Source organism: Stylophora pistillata, chromosome 9 (genome assembly GCF_964205215.1).
Source record: "Stylophora pistillata chromosome 9, jaStyPist1.2, whole genome shotgun sequence".
In the NCBI taxonomy this organism is placed as follows: domain Eukaryota; kingdom Metazoa; phylum Cnidaria; class Anthozoa; order Scleractinia; family Pocilloporidae; genus Stylophora; species Stylophora pistillata.
This window is the reverse complement of record NC_142527.1, coordinates 1952701-1971753: the sequence shown is the minus strand read 5'-3', so window position 1 is coordinate 1971753 and position 19053 is coordinate 1952701. Positions and strand designations below refer to the sequence as shown.

Below are 19053 nucleotides of genomic sequence, written 5' to 3'. Positions count from 1 at the left end.
ACCTTCGAGATCTCTCAACCCAGTCTCACACGCGTACCACTAGGATCAAGAATCATAAGATCCGTTTTGCTCGATGGTCCTTCGGCGTCACACAACGTTTGCCACGCGTGACAATTTTTGCCCAGTAGTTGACGAGAGCGAGATGCACTAAGCTTTACGTATACTATTCGCCTCTTGTCAGTTTCCTTTCATTGTGACAAAAATTTCCATTAGTTTTAAGTCAAATGACTGAAATACTTGGGTCATCCCCACAAACCGTTTCGATTTCCATCGCCCGACCGATGCAAACTATTTTGTTGTTGTTTATTTATTCAGAAAGTTAAAAATAAAAAAAATAAAAAAATACATTCACACCCTCAATTTTATTCAAAGGCAAAATATTGAGACTTTATTTTGAATGGGAATTGTGTAGACCGTATTTTTCTAACTTGTCTTTTAAGTCGTAAATTTCTGGGTTACAAAAAAAATTAACAGGTCAACGCACACGACCAGGCTCTACCGGAGTCCAAGCTTCCTCGATCAACACTTCTTTACTTTTCTTGTATTATTTTTCGGCATACCGGCCAATCAGCCGACCGAGTCTCCCAAAAGGAAAGGCTAGGAGAAACAAAACAATAAATGAGCATGGCCTAATGAATGAAAGTCCTGCTTTGAGTCCTATAAATTGGGATGTTCACCATTTCCTTCTACTGACTCATCAGTGTCTTCCTCAGCATTCACATCTTTCCGGGCTTCATTTCCCGTTTTCTTGTGGCCTTCATTTTCTGTAGCTCCTATTTTCCTGGCTGGAATGATTTGGACAAGAGACTCTTTCCAGTCCTTCGTCTGTAAGTACAGCAACATAATCTCAAACACGTGATTCACGGTAATCACAGTCCTGGAATTCAATTTTAAATACTCACTAATCGGTAAACGGGCATGCGCAATTCCACGCTCCACAGCGAGCCTGTAGCATAATCCTTTATGATAATTATGGTCAACAAGGCCACCGATAATGTACGCCTTAGATTCATCGACTTCGCTCAAAACGTTGGGTGAATCTGAAGTCAGATACACTACGTCCTCTTGCGAGAAAACATCGCCATAACTTTCTTCCCTAATGTGAACATCCCAACTCGTAAATTTACAGTGAATTTCATCCAGTATTGTTTTGGACCTGCCGCCAAAGCTTGTGAGGTACAACTGAACAGGTCGATCAGCTCTTCTGTTCATAGAGTAAGTTCTTTGGATTTGTTTCAAGAGTTTATGAATATCGCGATCAGTCATTAAATCGTCGAAACTCAGGTCTATAGCGACACGAAGAGGTGAAGCATGTTCAGAGTTCATCGACTTAAATTTCTTCTTTGTCGCATTCAAAGAAAGTTTCTCTTTGTTGTTGGCCAGATTGTCGCTTGCAGAACTCACGCCTTCCTTTCCGTCCTCTGTTTCCTTCTCTTCCTGTAGTTTCCTCTTTTTTGCCTTCTTCCTCTCCTTCTTTTCCTTTCTCTTAATTTTCCTATGTTCCACGAAAAATTGACGCTTTTGCAGCCGTTTCCTTTGACGCTTTGACATAGTAGATTGATCGATGTTCCCCGGTTCCTCAATGCCACCTTCCATGTTTTAAATCTGACTACGTCTTGGAAGTGAGAGAAGCGTGTCACTGGTCGTAAATTTAACCGCAGCACTGTTGCTCTTGAGGCTGGCTGCTTAAATCAACGCGATAAATGGAAGAGGTGCTTCACGCTCCCTCTACAACGCATCGGCCATCTTTGAAATGTCCCAGAATTCTTAGAAGGCTCTTTCGTCTCCAGGAGAGCTCTGAATAAATTTTAGCGCCTGGTAACGAACTTTCAAAACTGCCCTATACAAACGTATCTTTGACAAAACGTTTGATCTTATTCCATTTGAACGAGTACATTTTAGCGCGTAAAATGGCTGGAAATATTGAGCACCATATCCAAAATACGTTGCTACAAGCAACAAAGGTAATGGAAGAGCAGATCGATTCAGAGATTGAAAAACTGGACCGTATGACATTGGACGAAATGGAGGAACTTCGTGAAAAGCGGTTAGAGCAATTGAAAAAGCAAGAGGAACAAAAACGGGAGTGGCTTCACAAAGGACACGGCCAATACAACGAGATTCCAGGAGAAAAAGAATTCTTCAAGGAGACAAAAGACAGTCCCAGAATCGTGTGCCACTTCTTCCGTGACAGCACTTTTCGTTGCAAGATAGTTGACAAGCATTTAGCACTTTTGGCACCGAAGCATATTGAAACAAAATTTATCAAAGTGGATGCCGAACGATGTCACTTCCTTGTACAAAAATTAAATGTTAAAGTCCTACCGACCATTCTGATTATTAAAGATGGTAAATTCCCGGATCGTATCGTAGGATTCGATGATTTAGGGGGCCATGATGAATTCAGCACAGCGATGATGGAATGGAGAATAGCGCGTTCTGGTGTTATCAATTACACTGGGGATCTGAGTGTACCACCTGATCAGGCCAACAAAAAAAGTTCCACAACGATACTGAAGAAATCCATTCGGAGCAGAAGAGATATGGATGATGATGAAGATTCTGAGGATGATGATTAACTCCCAAGATCTGATTGTTAATTCTCCCCTCTACCTATTACACTTTTCCTTGTAAATAAATTACGAGAATTTGGTGTTAGATCATGATAAAACTTCTACCTGATAAGTTTGAGTATTGTTGTCACCCGATTGCTGGATGATGTATGATTATTATAAAGAGAAGTTAATATTTAATCACTTCTAGGAGTTATAGGATTAATTCTCAATATTTTTTATTGTTACTTAGTTCTTATTAACCGAGTGGGAGGTCTGTATAGGAGAATCTTGACTGAGGTCGCCAGTACAGACCTCACTGCGTTCGGTCTGTACCAGTAACCGAGGTCAAGATTCTCCCATACAGACTGACCTAGCTCGATTAATAAGATGTTTATTATATGGCTGTGTCTTATATGCCAATTTTTTATATTCTTTGTACCTTTTTATTCTAGAACGGTCTAGCTGCTGGTCTAGATGAGAAATCTAGACCACTTTCAATATTGATTTCAGCCAATCAAATTCGTGAATTCAGTAGTTCCTAGTCCTTGTGAGACACAGCCATATAATAATCACACATAATATTTTTGGATGGTGATGATTAACCCAAGACTGTTATCAAGCTTGCGTAGGTTACTTAACCCTTTAGCTCTCAAGATCTGATTGTTAATTCTTCCCTTTAGCTGCTAAACAGTTCCATTTTTTTTATTAATTACAAGAATTTGGTGATAAGTTTGAGTATTATCGTTACCTGTATGCTGGATAATGTGTGGATATTTTAAAAAGAAATTACACGTTAGACGTAAAGGGTTAATATTTTACCAGTTTAAGAGCTCTACCTATAAAGTGTATTTGTGACTTCTATGCATTTAAGAGGAATCAATGATTTGAGTGATAATGGCCAAACTTGGGGAAAATGTGCCATTATAATTGAACAAAATCATAATCAAGCACACTTGGTAGACTTGTTTTCCCAAGTACCTTCCTTATTTATGAACTTTAAGATCTTGTTTTAGGGAGAGTTTCTTATGATTAAGAGCAATTAAAGGTGAATTGCAACTGTGTCTCTCTGTTGCTTGATTGGAGTTTTCGGATGGGTGTTTGATTATTATTACAGAATTAAGTTGATGAGTAAACACTCATGTAAAATCAGATTTTGCACCCCAATCAATGTTAAGATGTACAGAGAGATGAGTAGGAACTTCTCAAGAGTTAAAAATTTTTCTATTTAAAAAAACATGTATATACATAATTAATTGTTATTTTTGCATTGTGAACTTTGTGTTCTTATACGTTTCATTTCTTATTTCTTTAGTAATTCATTTTAATTAACAAGCCTTGATCAAATCTGAAAATTTTGTTCCTAATGTTTCATTTTTTTTTCTTTGTGTCTGAAAAGTATCAAATTTTGCACTCAGAGGAAGAAAGGAAAATATGACCTTACAATGTAAATTTTTCCTATTTGAAAGGTTACTGTGAGAAATATATTTCATTTTTACCTCATGGTATGATGTAAGTCATGCTATGGGTTTAGGGTTTGGGGGCGAATTTCAATTAAAATCAGTCACTCACTTTGTTAGACATTAACTTATGCATTAAAGCTGGATTAAACACTTTTCCTCCCCCTCCCCGACAAGTTTACCTGTTCAAAGTCACGGTGTACGTATACTTGGGGGGTGGTACAAAGGCGAGAATATGCCGAACTACTTGGACAGATTCAAAATAACGTCCTGTCCCTTGAAGCGTGATGGTTTTTTATTCCAAACTTGATCAAAACATACCTTTGTGGAGCCAAATATGGAAAGGAAATATGCTACAGAATACTCAATTGCAGAGAAATGGGCGTCTGAGTCTTAAAAGGGACAAAAACATGAACGATTCGTGCGTGAAAACCCAAACACCGTGAATATGAAGTGAGCTTAAGCTAACTGCAAATTCGTTGATTTCATCTTGTTCCACCCACGACCACGAAAACTTCGCAATGGGGCCTCTCAAATTCGGACAATGCAAACCAATGCCGGTATCTTAACTAAGTCTTCACACATTCACAATTTAAGGCAATTTTTCTTCATCAAAACACTTACAAACACAATGATTGTGCCAGCACGTGTTGCCCACGATCGAAAAAACTTTCCAAAGAAAGCCAGATCGCAGGTTACAAGGGCGCCAAAAATTCATACCATGAGGTTGCTCTAAGGAGCCTTTGATTAAAAAAGGTACGGGTTGATATATATATATATTGATATATATATATATATATATATATATATATATATTTTTTTTTTTTTTTTTTTGTAAAAAATAGACAACTTTTTTGAGAGACGTGTTTCGGCATGCTTATGCCATCTTCAATCAATGAGTAACAGAACGTGAGTAATTATATAACAGACAAGTAGATGAATAAAATATTTACAGTGGGATGTAATACAAAAGCGGGTACTAATTACGACATGACACCAAACATCAAAGGTGTGACTAAAACGCTAGAAAAGCGTTATGATGTAACTGTTTGTTAAGTTCAGGTTTGATCTTATTTATGTAAAAAGCTTCTTTGAGTTTTAAATCAATAGAGTTGTTAGCAGAATCCAGAATACTAAAGCAAGAAAGGGAGTATTTGTTCTTACAAGAAGGAGAGTATTGAAATGCTTAGAAATATGCGAGTTTTTATCGCTTTCCCTGTGCTCCTTTATCCTAGTAGAGAAGTGGCGACTAGTTTCGCCAATGTAACGGGAATTACATCCCGCACAAGAAAATTGATAAACTACCATGGATTTTAGAGCATCAGGAGTACGATCTTTGACACTGAACATGTTTTTGATTTTAAAAGAAGTGAAAACTAGTTTGACATTTAGGTCCGATTTACAAAAGCGCTTAGTGAGTTGTCGGAGTTTGAGGTTCGCTATTTTAGAATAATAGCCGACAAAGGGGAGCTAGTTTAAAGTAAAGTGTATTATTGTCATCAATGTTCCGGCTATTTTGAGAGGAGGACCCGTCAAGATACCGCTTGAAAGTTCTTTCAATAATATGCGAAGGAAAAGAATTTTACCTTTCAAAGTGTCGGAAAGTTTCTTAAGATCGTTTTGAAGGCCGGAAGGTGTTGTCGATTTTGTAGATACGGTCAATAAGAGTTCGGATAAGGCCAATTTTGAAGCATGATGGAATAAACTAAAGAAATTTGTTAGGAGACCAGTGTAGGTTTTTTATGAAAAACTGAAAAAACAATAATCGAAGACGTATATAAGAACGATCCTTCGCAGTAAAGCACTATTTGAGCAATAGTGGAAATCAGACCTGAAAAAAATTTCAGGCCTGTACGGGATTCGAACCACTGACCTCTGCGATACTAGTGCAGCGCTCTACCAATTGAGCTAACAAGCCAACTGGGAGCAGGCCATCAAATTAATTCGATATAAACCCGTAGATGATAAATCGAACAACAACAAACATATGAAACATATGAGTGAACTGCGGTTATGAGACGTATATAAGAACGATCCTTCGCAGTAAAGCACTATTTGAGCAATAGTGGAAATCAGACCTGAAAAAAAAAATTTCAGGCCTGTACGGGATTCGAACCACTGACCTCTGCGATACTAGTGCAGCGCTCTACCAATTGAGCTAACAAGCCAACTGGGAGCAGGCCATCAAATTAATTCGATATAAACCCGTAGATGATAAATCGAACAACAACAAACATATGAAACATATGAGTGAACTGCGGTTATGAGACGTATATAAGAACGATCCTTCGCAGTAAAGCACTATTTGAGCAATAGTGGAAATCAGACCTGAAAAAAATTTCAGGCCTGTACGGGATTCGAACCACTGACCTCTGCGATACTAGTGCAGCGCTCTACCAATTGAGCTAACAAGCCAACTGGGAGCAGGCCATCAAATTAATTCGATATAAACCCGTAGATGATAAATCGAACAACAACAAACATATGAAACATATGAGTGAACTGCGGTTATGAGACGTATATAAGAACGATCCTTCGCAGTAAAGCACTATTTGAGCAATAGTGGAAATCAGACCTGAAAAAAAAAATTTCAGGCCTGTACGGGATTCGAACCACTGACCTCTGCGATACTAGTGCAGCGCTCTACCAATTGAGCTAACAAGCCAACTGGGAGCCAACATATGTTTCATATGTTTGTTGTTGTTCGATTTATCATCTACGGGTTTATATCGAATTAATTTGATGGCCTGCTCCCAGTTGGCTTGTTAGCTCAATTGGTAGAGCGCTGCACTAGTATCGCAGAGGTCAGTGGTTCGAATCCCGTACAGGCCTGAAATTTTTTTTTTCAGGTCTGATTTCCACTATTGCTCAAATAGTGCTTTACTGCGAAGGATCGTTCTTATATACGTCTCATAACCGCAGTTCACTCATATGTTTCATATGTTTGTTGTTGTTCGATTTATCATCTACGGGTTTATATCGAATTAATTTGATGGCCTGCTCCCAGTTGGCTTGTTAGCTCAATTGGTAGAGCGCTGCACTAGTATCGCAGAGGTCAGTGGTTCGAATCCCGTACAGGCCTGAAATTTTTTTCAGGTCTGATTTCCACTATTGCTCAAATAGTGCTTTACTGCGAAGGATCGTTCTTATATACGTCTCATAACCGCAGTTCACTCATATGTTTCATATGTTTGTTGTTGTTCGATTTATCATCTACGGGTTTATATCGAATTAATTTGATGGCCTGCTCCCAGTTGGCTTGTTAGCTCAATTGGTAGAGCGCTGCACTAGTATCGCAGAGGTCAGTGGTTCGAATCCCGTACAGGCCTGAAATTTTTTTCAGGTCTGATTTCCACTATTGCTCAAATAGTGCTTTACTGCGAAGGATCGTTCTTATATACGTCTCATAACCGCAGTTCACTCATATGTTTCATATGTTTGTTGTTGTTCAATAATCGAAGAGTTGTCGATAAATATATCAAGAAAGGAGAGTTAACCATCATTCTCTTTTTCGAAAGTGAATATTATGTTGGGGGTGCTGTGAATTAATGTAATAAAAAAATGACATAGCATCCTGTTCATTGTGGCAGACACAGAAGGTGTCGTCAACATAACGCCTATAAAGTAGAAGGCGAGTCGAATGGTTAAAATTATTTAGCCATATTTCCTCGTGGAAACCAAGAAAAAGATTAGCTAGGATGGGTGCTAACGGAGAACCCATCGCAATCCCATCAACTTGGTCATAAAATTTTCCATTAAAAAGAAAATGAGTCTCAGCTGTAGCGAATGAAAACAGTTTCTTGAGGTCGGATTTTTTGATCGAAAATTTAGGGTTATGCTTGAAAATAAGATCAACAGCAATATCGATAGTTTCATTGAACGGAATATAGGTAAAAAGACTTTCAACATCAAAGGAAATGAGAAACTTGTTAAGATAGAAACTTGTTGTTAAGATAGAAACTTGTTGTTAAGAACAAATACTCCCTTTGAAATACATATATAAGAACTGCGGTTATGAAACGTATATGTGCACGATCCTTCGCAGTAAAGCACTATTTAAGCAATAGTGAAAATCAGACCTGAAAAAAATTCAGGCCTGTATGGGATTCGAACCACTGACCTCTGCGATGCGCTGCACTAGTATCGCAGAGGTCAGTGGTTCGAATCCCGTACAGGCCTGAATTTTTTTCAGGTCTGATTTTCACTATTGCTTAAATAGTGCTTTACTGCGAAGGATCGTGCACATATACGTAAATACTCCCTTTCTTGCTTTAGTATTCTGGATTCTGCTAACAACTCTATTGATTTAAAACTCAAAGAAACTTTTTATATAAATAAGATCAAACCTGAACTTAACAAACAATTACAGCATTATAACACTTTTCTAGCGTTTTAGTTCACGTTCACACCTTTGATGTTTGGTGTCACGTTGTAATTAGTAACCGCTTTTGTATTACATCTACTTGTCTGTTACTCACGTTCTGTTACTCATTGATTGAAGATGGCATAAGCATGCCGAAACATGTCTCTCAAAAAAGTTGTGTATTTCTTTATCATACTTGCTACTACTACGACCTTATGGAAAGATTTATTTTTATTTAAATCCCCCAGATTTCTTTGCGGGTGAAGCTAACAATAACAAATCACGTGACAGTACTTTCAACCATTTGTTCGCGCCGAGAATCGATGAGAGGCTCGCGCCAAAAACCAAATATAAACCATGTTTATGCAGTCATTTCACGACCTAGGAGTTTGATAACGTCCTAGCTGTGAGAAATCTTCGTTGGTTATTACTTGGACCTGCTCAAAAACACCTGGGATTTACCAGAGCTTGTATCTTTCCCACCGAAGCAACGAATGTTGGAAGACAGAAGCTGATGACTAAGATATCTACCCTGGACGTACTGGTCATAGAATGTAAGCAACGTGATTATTTTCCTTAGAGTTTCTTGGACCCTTTCCAACCATTAGTGCTTGTCGTAGATTTATTGTCTACATTTTGAAAGGGGGAATGTGTGGCCGTGCTGTCTGTTTGCGTATTTTGTGAAGATAACCTTCACTTGTTGCTAACTGTATTTGGTTGTATAATTTATTACTGTAAACTACCTGATTGAACTTGTCTCGTTAAAATTCAGGGTGCCTTCTTTTCTGCTTTTCCTTTCCTTGTTTCACCTCGGAGTTTCAGATTAAGATTACTTATTTATTTTCATGATGTTAGACGCATATTCTTTACTTTTGATTGTATTTAGCTCTTAAAAGATACAGTGAGGTGCTCCTAGGCTCATTTGCAATCCAAGTCAGTTGATCAGAAGTTGTAAAAAATTATGATAGCCCATACGACCCAGCAATCAGTCACAGAAGACTCAAAATCGTAAATTTTGTTATTAATCACCGACAAATGTAATTGTGACTGTTGCAGCCGTCTATTTAATTTTAAAGATTTTCTTACTAATATTCAACAGTAATTAATCCACCAAAGTTTTTTCTCCATAACCCATTAAAACTATTCTTACAGCTGGCTAATCGCAAATTCCCTGTTTTTACATACGCTAGAAGCTGAATGACCTTGTGAGCGATTTTAGAAATTTTTTAAGCTGATCAGAAGAAAACATATGTGAAATTTTGAATTTGGATTTTTTGGACATAAATATGCTTACCTACTCTTTAAACCTAAGCCCCTCCTGTTCTCTAAACCTCACGGTTGCGATCGATGCCTTGGAGCTAGGCGGGAGAAGCTCGCATTTTTGCGTGAATTTATGACCGTCACGAAGTTCTATTTTATACTAAAGACAATCAGTAGTACTCCTAAGACTCATGAAAACTCGCTGTCGAAATTATGGGAGAAGGCAAAGGTAGGGATTCTTGGTAAAACTTCGCTCTCGTTTTCGCTTCGTCAAGAAGCTATCGAGAAGTGAAAGCTACTGCTACTATTAGGCTAAATTTTTTACGTTATCTTGTATGCACCTTCCTCTACCGTAGATAACCGAAATGAGAATTGCTTTAGTGCTCTTTTTTTAACCTAACTTTTAGGTCTGAAGCGAAATTATTTGGACAGGAAGTACTTGTATTATAATTTGAGGTACTGCTCGATGATAATCGCCATTATTATGTTTGCTTCTTCGCTCAGGATGACCGCCGGTGGCTTGCCTCCATCTAAGCAAGAAAGCACGATCAAAGATATTGAAAAAGGTGGCGATTTGACAGAAGAAATAGCTGGTAAAGACTCGCAGGTTTTGCACGAAACACGATCTCAAAAACAAGTTTCGAAGAAACGTCTTCACGAAGACCATGCGGAAATTTTAACAAAGGACTCCAGTATTACTGTTACATCTGAAACAACCAATAGTTCTGTTGGTGTTTCGACAAGGAGTAGTACAAGACCTAACAAAAGAAAGAAATTGTCTGTTCCACAATCTAACAAAGTTGGAAATCAAGGTATGTCCGCGTTTGTTATAGCTTTTTGCACGAACGAACGTTTCATACCAGACCGCCATTTTTGAATCATAAGAGAAGCGGATTCAAAACACGAAATTCGGCCACCATTTATTTTGATGTATTGGTGGTAATAAGCCAATGTAATTTTGCATTCTTCGTGAATTATAGTTTTGTATTCTTATTTTGACCGAAACATTTGTAGAATTATTGTCACAAAATGAATAACTTCACTTATAGTTTTGATCTGCTTCAGACTTGTTTACTGTATGTCGGCTAAGTGACACGTCTTACCTCGTAGTTAATCATGAAAAACAAAATCTCCTCTCGTCTGATTCCTTTTTCAATTTTTTTTGTGAAATTTTTATAACATTCTGAACAAACACCAACACCAAATATTTTGAGTTTTAAAAATGTTTGAGTGAGAACATTATGAAAAAGATATGATATTATAATTTGAAAAACTTTGCAATACACTGGTTGTTATGACTGCACAGTAAGCATAATGCAGGGCTACCCCTTCACTTGCAAAGTTTTTAAAGTGTTTTGTACACTTGATTAGCAACATAGCATTCTCACTTCCAGTAGATGGCTAGACATTTACAGGGATAATTTTTTGCTGATAGTTAAATTTGTTAAAAATTTTCCTAAACCTGACGAAGTAATAGCCATACATTCATGTGATTCAAAATTGTTTTTGATTGTGCAGTCAGTCAGTCCAGATTTAGTTTCTAGGAGTTGTTGCTAGGGTAAATGTAAATGTTGCAGGAAGAAGTATTTGGAAAAAATTAAATATGCCATGTCATGTTAAGCAAATTGTTACACCAGCTCCATGGGTATTGTCCTAAAAACTTTTCATGAAGTGTTTTTTAAAGAAAGAAAATGTAGTTGTTTTCCCTAAGGCGGAGAAAGGCAGCATTGCATATTTACTCTGGTGATTTTGCTGCAATTTTTTTTTTTAATAATTCATGGTGATGTTGAGTTTTCAGTTTTGATTAAAAAAAAAATACCAAAAGAAATATCACATGGCTACATTTGATGCTGCAATTTCTTAGAAGCCCTTATGTGAACTTGAGGAGATGAACTTGAATTTCACAGAAATAACTTAGTCTGCACTCAATTTGAAGAAGCACATAAATTGCCACCCAATTTAAAGCAAATATCAGGTGCCAGTTGCCTGTCAAATTACAGAGCTGCTTGTTTGTCAAAGAAGCCACTTGTCAAACACTTTTCCCTTACTTTTTAAGTAAGAAAATTATTTAATTTCCATGAAAAGTTCTGAGAGTGTCTTGAAACTGAAGTCTTGAAATTTGACTCTCAAAACTTGATTCCTGAAAGTGAACTCTAGAAACTCAATTCTGGAAAGTTTCGAGTAACATGTGTAGTTGAGAGAGATAGCCCTCTCACTCTTAAGATCTCTTTACTAATTCTCCATACTGTCTTATATACAATTCTTATAATGTTAGTTTGGAGAATTTGGTATTGGATCAACTGATAATATCCTAACTGTTATTTTTTATTTATTCTCGTCACTTGTCTGCTTGATTTTGTATTGAAATTATAAGGAGAAATTCTGTCTTGGTCATTCATGCGAGTAAAGGGTTAATTAACCTACTGTGTGGGAACTTCTTTGACTCTATGTGATGCTTTTGTAGTTGAGTGTTAAAGCATTAGAGCTACTTGCAGCGGTGAAGGGATATTAAGAGGCAATCAGTGTTTTTCTTTTCAAAGAAAATTGATTTCACTGGCTTGAAAAATGCATCTTTCATTTAATTTTTTTGTTTTGGTTTGGTTTTTATACAGAAAATAGTGCTGGTTGTGAGTTAGTGACCTCATCATCATCGTCATCACCACAGACAAACAGAAGAAAAAAACAGCCAAAAAGGCAGTGGGAGTCTTGGGGAAAGGCAGAAAAGGACACCTTTTTTGAGGCTCTTCATGAATATGGTAAAGACTTTGATAAGATCTGCAACTTCATTGCAGCAAAACATAAAAGAAGGGGCGATCCTCCTGCTCTGATTAAAAACAAAGACCAAGTTAGACATTTTTACTATCGTTCATTGAACAAGATTAACAAGTATCTTCCTGCTGAGTACCAAAGGGGAAGTGACACCCAGCAGAAGATGATTATTGAATTAAAAGGTTTGATTTGTTATGGAGAACTACGCAAGAAAATCTGTGGCTGGAATGACAAACATGGCAAGAAACTAGAAGAATTACTAAATCATGGGACAATTTCTATCCGTAGCAAAGGACGAAATTTCAAAGTTAAAGCACCTGTATGCCGTGCCCTTAAACGGCTGCAATCAGTAGGACGAGGCAAGGAAGATGGTGATGCTCAACCTCTTGCCATGCCTAATAAATTTGTTTTGGAACTCATGCCACATGATCATTTAGCCTGGGCTGCTGTGCAGCAGCTCTCAAAAAACCCAAGGTTGAGAATGTCTGTGCCAGCAAAGAAACCATTAAGTGGGATGCTTAATTTCCTTATGAAGAAGTGGCAGATTTTGTCTAGAAAGACTCTAGAACCATTGCAAATGTGTATTGTTGTGCCGCCGGAGATTAATGTTCGCGCAGATGTTACGGAAAAGCAAACTAATTCTCCAGTGAGTAAAACATCATCAGATGGGCATGGCTTGGTTGAAAACAGTGTTAATGGAGATGTGATACCTGCAGAAGATTTAACAAAGTTGTGCTCTCCTTCTTTCTCTTTGGAAGAGAAATCTTCAGATGTAATTTTAAATGGACATCTAGAGAGTTCCATTAATGACATGGCTTGGAATGGGTGTAATAATTTACCATCTGAACCAAATACACCAGGCGGTGGTTGTGCAGAAAATTCCAGTCAAACTGATAAAACAGTGGACACTTTAATTGGTATGGAAGGTTCATCTCAGGGATTTGCTGAAGCAGCATTGGAACCATGTTTTATATCAGAGCCTGTTGAACACGATAAAGTTGAAACTTGTAGCAACAAAAACTGTCCCTCGCTTTGGACATTAAACACATGTGGGAATATTACTTTTGGAGAAATTTATTGCAAACTCAGAAGACCTCCAAAATTAAAACTGGAGTATACATGGAATGGCATTGAACACAACCTTGCACCTTCACACACTGCCATTTCTCTGCCAAGACTTGTTGATATTGCAACAACAGAATTTACCAAAGTAAAAGAAAGCAATGATGAATCCAAAGCAACATCAAAATCCTCAGATACATCAGCTAGTAAGAACATCTCATGCTCTCTGTCCAAAGATAAAGGAACCACCTTGAGTGTATCAAAAGAGAAAGTTTCTTCTAAATTTACACGCCCTGCCACTAAAATAAATGACAAACTTCCATTTATCCTTCCATCTGTGGTTGCACCAGCCACACAAACATCAACTTCTAGAAGCACAATTTCTGATCTCTCACTACAAACTCGTCCTATGGCCAGGGTTCGCAAAAGGCCACAGAGACCAAATATACACCGAACTTTATTACCACGACCAGTTGGAAGTCTAAGTTCTGTCCCACCTGGTGCAGTAGCAGTGTCTTTTATTCCTCAACCAGGGCAAACTGTTGGCACCATCCTTGCATCCGGTGTGCCTACAACAACCTCATCAGGAACAACTCAGTCCAAGACAGTTGTTTCATCCAGATCACCTCTAGGTTTGTTTTCAACAATTTGTTGCATTTGGTCTTGTGTACATGTTTGTAGCTATCCTCCCAATCAAGTGAGTTTAATGTCTGCAGAATGATTTTTGCATGTCATCAGGCACTTCTGAAAGAAATGTCACCAACATTTGTCACAAGCATAAGGCAAACAAAATTCTGAGTCCCTTGCAGATAAGAGTTAACAAAACCTACTGGGCTATCAACTGGAGAGATACTTTTCCAGTGGGTAGTGTATCTACATGTATCCTTTGAACAACTGGTGCCAGATGGTTTACCAACTCATTTGTTAGGTGTACAAAGGTACCAGTTTCATAATTCAAAAAAGTCTTACTTACTACTAAAGTCTGCAGTGTTGAAAGGGTCCTTATTGTATTAGAAAGGTATTAGAATTTGAGCTTGCTTGGCAAATTGAGAAAGATAATAAGCCTTCCATGCCTAAGATTACAATACTTTCTCTTTGAATTGTTTCCCTTCCATTTTGTCTTCTGTTATGTCAGTAGTTTTATTTTTAAATGAAATAGCATCTCCTAGTTTATATTCTTGATTCTTTTCACCTGTCTTCTTGACATTTTTGTACATTGATATGAAAGAGAGAAATTTTTAATTGGTCATTCCTAGCCAGAGGGGGGGGGGGGTGAGGTGGGGGAAGGATAAGCCCATTGTCCTAAGTGTGTACTCATGAGGCCTCGTACCCCAGCTTTTTCCAATTTGTTGTATTTTTAATTATGTTACTTAGAAATAATTGTCTAATTTACAGGGCTCGACACTTAACGGTAGCCCACTAGCCACAGACTAGTAGAAATTCAGTTTTGGCTAGTGGTTTTCAATTTCCATTAGTCAGTTTGGCTCGTAAACAGACTGAAATTGGCGTAACGTCTAAAAACATCTAAGATGTCACTAGCCACTTGGCTAGTAAGTTGAAAAGTTATTGTCGAGCCCTGAATTTACTTGTCTCATGCAGCTATTTTTGATTACTGTATTCCTGACAACTACATCTCATCATTGCTTAATGCAATTAAATATTTTTAGTGGGAACGTCCAGTAGCTCAACACTAGCAACTGTTTCAAGCCTTGTGGAAAGGCCTTCGCCATCACTACCAGTGGTAGGAGTGGCAGCAGCAGAAAATGGATTTACCAATGCAAACCCAACAGACTTAAGTTTGGAAATGTCGGGATTTTCAGACACAGACCTTCTTGCTGTTGTGGACCATTTTGTTGGCAGCACAAAGTCAATACCCGACAGTGTTGTGGCCACATCCAACTCTGTGGACTCTATCATTGGTCTTGCTCTGGGAACTGCATTAGATGATGGTGCAACACCTACCTCCATTGCGGGAATGAGCGAAGATTCTAATTCAGCATTGTTAGCTTCTCTTACAGCTTTAAAAACTTCAAATTTAGACCAAGCCGCACAGACAGTGCAGAGAATTGGTTCGGACGCCTCTTCTAATGTGCATATTGAGGAACTTAATTCTGGAGTGGCTGGTGGAAGTATGTCATCAACTGTGACAAGCCCAACCTTGGAGAACATTTTGAACTCAACAAACTCAGTTGCACAATCTCCCACTTCATGTAATGTATTTTTCAATAGCGCAGGACCTATTTGCAGCATTGCTGATTCACAGAGTCAACAAGAAGCATTGATTGATAAAGAAAGCATTTCTGTATCATCCCTAATGTTATCTCCAAATTCAGAAAGTTCACTTCCAGCTTCATTTCAGACCCACTGGTTTAATGGAGAGGTATTAATTTTGATCATTTCCTCCTTCTTTCTAACTTACATATTTCTTGCCAACGTGTCTCTTTTTGGTACAATTTTCTAGATAATAAGTTTGTAATTACTATTTATGTCCTTGTTTCAGAATTCTAACTTTTCCATTGGGAGCCTTTTAGGTAAGATCTTGTTACTTACATGTAGTTAGCAGAAAATTCCAGCCACTCATGAAATATTGCTAGGCAGAGTTTGATTAACCCTTGAAACCTTAGGAGTGACCAACACCTAATTTCTCCTTACAATATCACTCCTATATCACACATTAAGGTCACAAGAATACAGGAAAAGATCAGGTTGGCTGGTGTAAAAAATAAGATGCTGGACATGTTAGGGTTACAAGACAGAGCTCAGAGTTTAAAAATCTTAATTTTTTCATTTTTCAAGAATAATAAATGTGCTGATGCACTGATTTTGTTCATAGATAAAATGTCCACCTCACCTAAGAAAGATGAAAGGCTCCATGGCCTGGGGGTAAGAAAAAAACTATTCTTAAACTAATTGAGTTTCCTAGTCTCTCCTTTGCAATTTCAACTCTTAAAAAGGTCTCCACTTTTATCAAGTCACTGGAACCCATGAAGCACAAATTTTCTGGGTACATCATTTGTTAGAAAACTAGCTATTTCCAAGGATCAAACTGATTTGATGTTTGCTAAAACGAAATTCACTGCCCAAATCTGAGATTCAAATAAAACGTGGAACAGAAATGGTAGGTTTTTGATTTAAAAGTACATTTAGCATTTAAAGAGAGCAAACAAAATTCTCACCTTTCTTAATTTTAAATTGTTGTATTTATTTCCTTTTGTAGGAGTCTGGAGAGAGTGCATCTAAAGAACCATCTCAGGAAATCCTTCCCAGTGCCCACCATTTACTAGATGTAAGTCCAGCTCACTGCAATCAAGTAACTCTGCTTTATAACTATCAATTCCATTTGTTTTTTATCTGAGGAAACTTTTCATTTATTCCGTGTGTCTACTGAAGTGGACCACACATCATTTTGTAGCTTACTATATAGAGATGTCAGGCTATGAAAGAGTATAATTCATTATGTTAGTACTGAAGTAAGCCCCCTCTCTGACAAGCCTTTTCACCCCTCTTACTCCCAGACATAAATTGTGGTTTTGTCCTTGTATTTGAAAGTGAGAGAATCCCTCTTGTTGCAACCTAATTTTGCTTTCAACACATTATTAATTTTAGAAGAGCTTACTGTCTCAGTTTGTCATTAATCCTGTTATGTCTGTGAATGAACTATAATAAAGGACGCCTATTGTTAATCCTTTATAGCTTACTGTCTCAGTTTATCATTAATCCTGTTGTTATGTCTGTGAATGAACTATAATAAAGGATGCCTATTGTTAATCCTTTATAGCTTACTGTCTCAGTTTATCATTAATCCTGTTGTTATGTCTGTGAATGAACTATAATAAAGGACGCCTATTGTTAATCCTTTATTAACCCCCGAGCGTGACTAGCATCTAATTTCTCCTTACATTACCACTCCTCAATCAAACATTAAGGTCATGAGAATTAAGGAAATGATCAACTCAGAAAAGACTGTTGCAGGGCTCGACACTAACTTTTCAACCTACCAGCCAAGTGGTTAGATAGATAGACTTCTATATTTATACAGGATAGCCCCTTCAGTGTAGTAAACACTGTTATCAACGGGGGTCCTCTTAACCACCCATCCCACCCCAGGGGAGGACATCCATCACACAGTAATCTTGTGCGTGGGAAATTACGTTTCCTGCCCCTAACCCAGCAGGAGACGGGACCTCCATTTATTCGTCCCTATCCGAGAAGACTAGAATATCCAACCATTTCTTGATGTTAGAGAAAGGTAGCGTATTCTTCTCAATTATTTTAAGACCCTGAGTGTTGGTCCGGCCGGGACTCGAACCCTCGACCTCGCGCACAACAGTCGAGCTAATCGGGAGGTGGTTAGTGACAACATAGATGTTACAACAATTTCAGATTGTTTACTAGCCGAACTGGCCAATGGAAATCGAAAACCACTAGCCAACACAGAAATTCTACTGGCTAGTTGGCTACCATTAGTGTCGAGCCCTGTGTTGATTGTTAAACAAATTCTCCTTGTCAGCACCTTAGGAAATTTATAGAGAATAGTATGGAGAATATGCATACTGACGTCAGGGTGTAAAGGGTTCAAATATTGTTTGGTTTGTCTTGGGATTCCCCACCATCGTTTGAACTTAATTACACTTTTGATTTTACACGTATTTGCATCAGCCAAAAAAAAAAAAAAAAAAAGAAAAAAAATGAAATAATGTAACCTTTTAAAGAAATTTGATATACCTATGGAATCGTTTATTATCGTGAAAGCGTTACGGTGAAGTAAGTATAGCTCTAACCTCGCAAATTTCTTTACTGTCATTAATACAGCCGGAGACAGCTTTTCAAGCCATAATGGATGAAAATAGTGTGGACTTTGTGAAGAAATTCCAAGACTTGGCAAAGGAAATATCTGGAGAAAATAACAAAGCCCCGACAAGTCCAGCCTCAGATACCGTCTTCGCATCATCGTGTAATACAGAATTAAATGGCAGATCCTCTGATGACAGCAATAGCGACAATGGAATCTTCAAACACATCCTGAAACAAACAAAGGCGAACTTCAGTTGAACTTGTCTTATTGTGATGATTTGTTTATTTTCTTGGCCTCGTTTGTTGTCCAGTAATGTATTGCTACATAATATTTGATTTGTTGCCAACCAGGGGCTGTGATATGCTTTGGTTGTGTTGTAAGTAATTTAAAGTCGTAATTATATAGCTGTGGTCACCAGCGTAAAGTTCTGATCACTCTTTTTGAACCAGTGGATTTGCACATTTTCTGCAAGTTTCTGGAAACATTTGAAATGATATTGTATGGGAAAATTCTTAACTTGCGTTATCAGTTTTTAAATGCGATTTAACGCAAAATTCACGAGTCGAGTAATAAATTTTCCTTGAATCGCATAATTGAATAAAAAAAATTAAAACGGCATTACTTATAGTTGTTATGTATGCGTAGATGCGAAATAATATCACTTAGCCTCATTTTCAACTCGCAGTTCCACGCTAAATACCTCGCTTAGTTAACTAATCAGAATGCGAGATTTTATTCAATGATGCGATTCGACAGCTTTGTATCAGAAAATGTCAATAAATTTCGTGAACT

At 37.7% G+C, this 19053-nt stretch overlaps 3 protein-coding genes across 5 annotated transcripts; 2 read left to right on the top strand and 1 right to left on the bottom strand.

Moving 5' to 3' along the window:
• Positions 1-343: 343 nt before the first annotated feature.
• Positions 344-1755, bottom strand: LOC111326496 (tRNA methyltransferase 10 homolog A). Of its 2 annotated transcripts, XM_088734179.1 has the most exons (2): positions 903-1752; positions 685-825 (listed from the first exon to the last, which is right to left on the bottom strand). In XM_088734179.1, exons 1-2 carry the CDS (start codon positions 1594-1596, stop codon positions 758-760), a joined length of 762 nt encoding a protein of 253 aa, XP_088590305.1. In that variant the 5' UTR covers positions 1597-1752; the 3' UTR covers positions 685-757. The 2 variants fall into 2 exon arrangements, with proteins under 2 accessions (XP_022786245.2, XP_088590305.1); XM_022930510.2 differs by having other exon boundaries at positions 344-1755.
• A 31-nt stretch (positions 1756-1786) lies between these two features.
• Positions 1787-3616, top strand: LOC111326506 (thioredoxin domain-containing protein 9). Its single transcript, XM_022930520.2, has one exon. The coding sequence runs from the start codon at positions 1911-1913 to the stop codon at positions 2577-2579; it is 669 nt and encodes a 222-aa protein (XP_022786255.1). The 5' UTR covers positions 1787-1910; the 3' UTR covers positions 2580-3616.
• Positions 3617-8674: 5058 nt separating this feature from the next.
• LOC111327389 (uncharacterized) lies at positions 8675-18709 on the top strand. 2 transcript variants are annotated; one of them, XM_022931566.2, is made up of 8 exons: positions 8675-8929; positions 10140-10447; positions 12248-14098; positions 15134-15846; positions 15967-15997; positions 16300-16349; positions 16684-16752; positions 18279-18709. In XM_022931566.2, coding segments are annotated over exons 1-8 (3264 nt in total). In that variant the 5' UTR covers positions 8675-8927; the 3' UTR covers positions 18519-18709. The 2 variants fall into 2 exon arrangements, with proteins under 2 accessions (XP_022787301.2, XP_022787294.2); XM_022931559.2 differs by lacking the exon at positions 8675-8929 and adding an exon at positions 9706-9864.
• Positions 18710-19053: the final 344 nt, after the last annotated feature.